We start from the raw sequence: 7,079 nt of genomic DNA, 5'->3' as shown, positions 1-7,079 counted from the left end.
ACTCATTATCCTTCAACAGTTAATTAAGGCAGCCTGGAACTAAGCAGATTGAGCTATACCTGACGTCTTTAAAAACCAGTAGTTCCTGTGCCTTCCCCAGTTTCAAAGAACAATTCTCTTTCAGACTGTTGCATTTTAAAACTTAGCAACTTTTGGTCCAGACAGGAGACGTACAACCCTTAGTTACTGTTGGGAAATGGCTTACATTAAGACCTTCCTTTTCCGTGCTTTCCCCCCACTTCATTAGTACCCTGCTGCAGAAACTCACTATTCACACAGGGGGAACGCTAGCACAGCAACAAGTAAGCACCACATTCATAAATTATTGAAGAGCAGATGAAAAGCTATCTGCCTTATTGTACGATTTTGTTTTCAAAACTAACAGTTTACTTAAATATAATGATTTTTGTCACAGGTGAAGATAAAATAGTAATAAAATAATCAAAGTAAGAAACAATTTAGTAGGAAGCACACCTACGCTGCGGAAATTCCACCAGAAGCATCTGAATTACATCATCTTCTTTCATGCTATCAATTGCTATTGCTGAGGCCTTGTACAGACTTGGAACCCATAGAGCTCAGAAATCCCTTTCTTCCCTTTGTGTGTACCAAGCTTCTGGAAACAAGGTATCCTTCTTCATTCTCCATCTGCTGCCTGCCAAATTGGAATACAGGTGTGTAAGGAAAGCATAGAAGGTTGCCAACAGAGAAGTTCTAAAAGCACATTATCTATAATCTGTATCTTCATTTCAACATTATGTTAAAGGACCTGACGTGAACCATCTAATTAAGGTAATTTTTCCATTATGATGGAGGATTAGGAAATGGTTAAAAAAAAAATAGATCAATTAAAGTCAGATACCCAATAACTATCCATACAAGAAGTGTCTGACAGTTGAATCAATCCCAGTTCCAAACAGTTAATGAGAAGACCTTTCATTCTGTGGACAAAGGAAGAGAGCAAAAACAGACCCCACACCCCACCTGCAAAGCCCTGAGCAAGCTTCAGCCATTATTCACTTATGCTGCCTTCTCCTGAAATCATTCTTGCCAGTCACTTCTTTCCCACAGGATGACACCACAAGACTAGGAAAAAGGAAGCAGGCTCAAGCACCATGTGGCCAGACAAACAGGAGTTCCCATTCTAAAGCTTCAGCACTTACCTCTGAGTAACTGTGGGGCAAGTGAACACCTACAGTACCTGGGACCATTACACAAGCAGAGAAGAAAAACCATGATGAAAGACAACAAAGACTGAATTAAATTAGGTTTTGGTCATTTGGGTTTGGGTTTTGTTGGTGTTGGAGGGTGGGTTTTTTTGGTGTGGTGGTGTGGTTTTTTTTGTTACGGTCCACCAAAGGCTGTCTTTTTAATAAGCATTTCACAGCCCACGTAAGTTACAATATGAAGGAAGTCTTTAATACATTCAAGTTGTTCCTCACTGTATTTCTCAGATTTGTGCATCTCTACACATAAGTATACATAGTCCATATTCCTATATGTACACGTACTTTCCTGCAACAAACCAGCTAGTCGCCCTACTCAGTTTATCAGAAAGGACAGTTCTAAGTCTGTCATCACTTCACCTAACTTAGGAACTCTGCATTGTTATCTCAATCAATTATTAGTTCTGCCTTATATTCTTCCCCTTCTTAGGCTCACCTTTTCCACCTGCTGCCACTACAAATATATTTTAACAGCCTACAGCCTGAAAACCTTTCCAATTACTCATTATTTTCCTCTTGCTGAATTTCTAACTGTTGCTGATAATCTCCAGAATTTTACTATCCTAGAGCTTTCCAGTCTCTGCTATCATGCAACCAATTGGCAAAGTTGCCAACACTAGGTCAGAGCAAGCAGGTGGAAAACACAGTAGGAAACCTTAGTAACGTTCATTAATACGAGAAACACATATATAGCAAAGCAGTAACTATCATGTTGGATGATTACACGAGTGAATGCAGTAACAGCAACTGTTTTGTGAATATTCATTAGGGAATGGCAGAGCACAAACAAAGTGCTTTGAAATGGTGCTCACAGAACAAATTTATTTAGAGCACGATATAACTAAAAATTAGCTTCTTGCTATAAAGCAGGTTTTGAAGTGAACAAGCTTATTAGAGTAAGACTGCAGATGTGAAGATGGCAGGTTAATGCTACCACACTGGACATTGTACAGAAGACTGACTTCCCTGGGGCTTTGGATTCCTAATCAACGCCAAACACAAAATAGCTAATAACAGGAAAAGAACACTGTCAAATTCAGAAGCTGGAAACATAAATTAGCACAAATAAAAGAGAAATACACACTGGTGAAATAGTATCAGCGAACAGATTAGGAGGAAGTGGACATGAGCAAACAAGCTACAGCTGTATTTGAAAAACTAGTATCTGCAAGGCACAAGTATTTTGGTATCAATGAAACCAGAACAACTGCTGATGTTATGGTATACGGACCTCAGTGCTAGAATATGAAAAACATCTGATTAAAAAATAGCAGAGATGAGCTAGCTCAGAGGAACATTAAGGGATTCAAAAATGCAAAACAGAAACACATCATGACAAAATACAATCTTCTGCTTCTTTGTTACTGAATGATAAAACTGAAAAACTAGCAAAAGCATCTTAATTCCAAGCTCTTTCTCAGACTGCCCACAGCTTCTATTCATACTCTTCTTTTGCTTTTCTTTTCATTTTCCTGCATTATCTTTACTAGAAGACAATGGATCCCCTTTCAACTTTCTTTAGGGACTCCAAAGTAGTTTTTTTTCCCCACTTTTTTCTTCCTTATACCTTACCTACAGATGATCCAATTTACAAAAAAAAAAAAACAAAAAAAAAACCACAAAAACACCACACACACCCCCACAACACCCACATTTTAAAAAGCCTTTTGTACAAACTTTAGGTTAACGACTTGGAACTTTTTTTTCCCCCTCATGCATTACTTTTTTTCTGACCAACCCAGGATCTCAATAGACCCAACACTTCCACATGGGTGTTTAGCCACCAGCTGAAGTTCATCAACCAGATACAACTCATAATTCCAAACCCTTTTCTCCATTTCTAGAAAGTATAGTTTTCTGCCATCACACCCCTAACTGCAGTGTTACTTTGGCTCAGTCAGATGTGGGGGAACTAGAAGTGACACAATTTGAAGCCTGAAAACATTACCTGCATAGCTCTTGCAAGATTCGTCGTCTTCTCTCTGTGCACAGAACTGATGCTTCTGTCCAGTTCATCCTCATCACTGTGTTCCAATTATTGCTCTGTCTCCAGCCTTGGCATGTTCCATCTCCATTCACCAATTTCCTTTTGAAATGTAACACTATATCACTTTAGTAGGGTGTTTTTAAAGAGACAGATTATTTAATTTTTCTTTCTAAGTTTATCCACTTACGTCCCCTCCACTCCCTTCCCTCCACCCCCAGGACAAGCTATCTTCACCTTCAAGGCCTTTTTTCATATATTTACATCTTCATTTTAAATGAAAATAATGACCTTCATTTCACATAGTGCACTGACAGATTTTTGAAAATTCCTTTGTAATCTCACTCAGAATACCTGTTATGCATAGAAAAGCATAGGTTTTATTCAAAATTCCTCTGGAAGTTTTTGTTGAGAACAATGATTTGAGAAGTAGTTTGCCATGATGATTATTTTACAATTCTGACCAGTAATGTGCCAATTTCTTTGCTGTCTTGTTCATGTGATGCCTACATTTTTAGAATGGCCTCAAGAGAAACTTCACCTACACCAATACTACTGTAATACAAATAAAATATAATGGAAAAATATTAGCTCTAATACACATAGAAATGGTTCTAAATCAGTGACCACCACAAAGTTGAATTACATATATTTACACACATGCATACATACAATGATCAAGTCATACCAAAATGAAATCATTACATACAGCAACATTGTCTTTTTCCTTTATATACTCCATTACTACATACAATGAAATTCACATAGAATGAGAGAAAGGCATTTGTAGGTGTGCTTTAATTACTACTCTAGCTGTATCTTCAGCAGCACTATTGCAGCATTTTCCAGTACATGACACCTTGTAACAAACAAAAGCATCCCTCAACCATAGCTCCAACACTAGTGTCTATGTGCAGGGCAAGTGTCTCCAGGACAGTAACAGGAAAGCTAGAGATTGAAAAACAGCAGATGGGAAGATGCCACCAAGTATGTACTTCACAAGAATACAGAATCAAAACTCATTCTTCTCTCTCAAAAAATACACACATTTAATGTTGGTCTTTTAATTCTAAGAAAAAAGCAATTCCAAAAATACAAACTGAACATCAGAGTCAAGTCAACCACCATAAAAAAAATGAAACAACATTCACAATAGTTAAGTCTATGGAGAGCTTAAGATTGACAAATACTTTCTCCCACCCCACCCTAGTCCCCAAGTACATTCCATTCCAATATTTATCTTTAAGTGAAACTTTACGAAAAATACTGCTGGTGTTCAGTTAGAATTAAAGGACTTGGATAAAGTGAAACAATAAAGACAGATACAGATGGTGTGAGTACGGTTACAAAGGCTTTACATTTTGCATTATCCCAAGATATAAACATTCAAAAATTAACATGAAGTTGCTGTGTTATCAAAATATTGCAGCTATAGGCAAGGCAACATTAAATTAATAGCCGAGGGTGTGAGAAAAACACTCACACATTTTAGTGAAGGTAAACAGAAGTGGCAGTTTTTAATTAGCATTTTTATAAAGCTAATATTACCCAGCCAGCCTAAACCAAGCACAGGATAAAACGCTTTCTCTGCTTCCTTTGGCTATAAGGTGACATAAAAAAAAAAATTAAAAAAAAAAACTTATCACCCTTTCACGATGTTCAAGATGAGCAGAAAAAGTTAAATAATCAAGTAATGGAATAAATAAGTACTAACCCAGGCAGTACACTTTAAACCACTCTGTCATTTTTAACTATTACATAATTTTATTTTGGTGGTAAACTGTAAGCATGAAAAAAACTAACCTTATGCAGTACAGGGAATAACCACCAAAGTAAAAATATTCTTCTGTTTACTCTTTGGCTAAAACCCCCTCAAAAAGTAGCAGACAAAGTAAAACCATCTAATACTGGCAAGAGACTTTTTTGACCTTTTTTTAAAAAAAAAAAGAAACGAACAAGTAAAATAAACTTACCAATTTAAAACTCAGTACATTTTATAAAAACAAAAGAGGTAATGTTGTAATAAAATCAGTAATGTTACTTCAAATGGCAACAAACTGTTTGTTGACCCTGTGCAATAATACACTTTGTTCATACTACATTTATCAATATGACTGTTTCTACAGATATGTAGGAATCCTGTGCGACTCCTGTCAGCTTAGTTTATAACTAGGACACAAAATTTACAGAGTGCCACAATAACTTTCCAATTGTTATTACTAGTAGAGTTAATTCCAGAATGTTCAGATTCTGCATTATTTTTTAACAGTTAATTCACATGGGAAATAATGGAATATATTACCTACAGCATATGAACATCAATGACTCCACCTATTGCCAGAACATGCTGCACTGTTTGACACTTTTCCTTAGTACATAGGAAGCAACAGCACCCAATAAGCCTGAGAAGAAATGCTGCTGTGTAAATACTGGCAACTATTCCTGAAAAAAGAATTATGGGATGTAATCTCAGAAGCTGCCTGATCCCATAATTTGTATTGCATAGGTCACAATCACACATATATATACACGCACAAGTATGTGTGTGCATATATACATATGTATATACACACACGCACACACGCACACACACAAAGAATATATTAAGACAACAATGAAGTCTGGTCACAGAGCAATTTACAGGCTCAATATATTTTTTTTTTTTTTTACACTTTGTTTGAAAGAAAACTTTAGTATTTTACAGTCTTCAGTAGGCATTATATACACTGCACTTATGAAATCTAGAAAGTATTGAAATAGAAATACATTTCTGCAAACATTTGGGTAAGAAAACAAACCAAAATTTTTCAAAGATTTGTGCTATCTACATAGTATTTTCTCTAAATCACAATAACTGTATTCATGGAATGTTCTCTAGAAAATGTCTTTTTTTTTTAACACCATGCACATTTTTAAGTAATTGTAACCCAAAATATCCCAACCTAAAACAATCTAACAACGTTCAGATTAAAAAATTTAAGTTTCAGATCAGATTTTAAAAAGATAAGTCTTTATCATAAGAGCTGTAATGATAACAGTTACATGTTAAGGCTAAACTGGTTTTGTTTTGTTTTTAGAAACACATTTAAAGACACATTTCTCTTGTGGCTCTGCATTATGAACTGTACTTACAGATGACAGTGCAGTGAACATAATGTTCAGTCCTACAGTCAGGATGCAGTTGCTCCTTCCCACTCCACAAGATACTGCACCTTTCCATCAAGTGTCACCCGACGAGCCAACACACGGTATTTTTCCCCACAAGCTATTCTACCTGCTGCACCAAAATAACTAGTAATTGAGTTCTTCAGATGATTGAGCTGTAACTCCTGATCTGCTAAGTTGTTAAGTATCTCTGTATTGAGTTCATCATACTGGTAATCTTCCTTGCTCTCATCATCTTTTACAATTTCTGAATTTTGAGTCTGGAGAGCTTTTCGCGGAAAGCGACCTCTTCTTCTCAAATGTGGTATTGCAGCAGGCCAAGTTCTTCCTGTACGAGTCCTTTTTCTCGAATCAGATAAACTATTAAGAAAACCAAACAGAAAAGCTTTAACTCCAAGGAACTTTTTCAAAACATATGCTTTATTATCAGTTATTTCCATGCAACTGTAACTTCTTTGTTTTATTTATCACTGATAAAAACATCTGTTGCCTAACAGAGGCAACTATAAATACAGCACTTGCAAAATAAAGATTTACATAATGAAAATTATGCCAATATCAGATGATGTCAAAGATTAGCTAAATTATATAACATGCCTAGATGTCTTTAGAGTCCTATTTTGATACAGCTTGATCCCATTCTTAAGCAAATTAAAAAAACCAAACCAGTCTTCACAGAAGTCTGCATCAAATGAGTTAAATTT

At 35.9% G+C, this 7,079-nt stretch overlaps 1 protein-coding gene across 3 annotated transcripts in view; it reads right to left on the bottom strand.

Annotated features, from left to right (window-relative positions):
* Positions 1-3,829: 3,829 nt before the first annotated feature.
* The window catches only part of MTF2 (metal response element binding transcription factor 2), a 28,625-nt gene continuing 25,375 nt past the window's right edge, over positions 3,830-7,079 (bottom strand). For all 3 annotated transcript variants that reach the window (XM_056355222.1, XM_056355223.1, XM_056355224.1), the window contains one exon: positions 3,830-6,735. In XM_056355222.1, coding sequence (XP_056211197.1) covers positions 6,381-6,735 — 355 coding nt within the window. In that variant the 3' untranslated portion in view covers positions 3,830-6,380. The remainder of the gene's footprint in view (positions 6,736-7,079) is intronic.

This window comes from Falco biarmicus, chromosome 11, assembly GCF_023638135.1.
Source record: "Falco biarmicus isolate bFalBia1 chromosome 11, bFalBia1.pri, whole genome shotgun sequence".
NCBI classification, from domain to species: Eukaryota; Metazoa; Chordata; class Aves; order Falconiformes; family Falconidae; genus Falco; species Falco biarmicus.
This window is presented reverse-complemented; position numbering and strand designations above follow the sequence as displayed.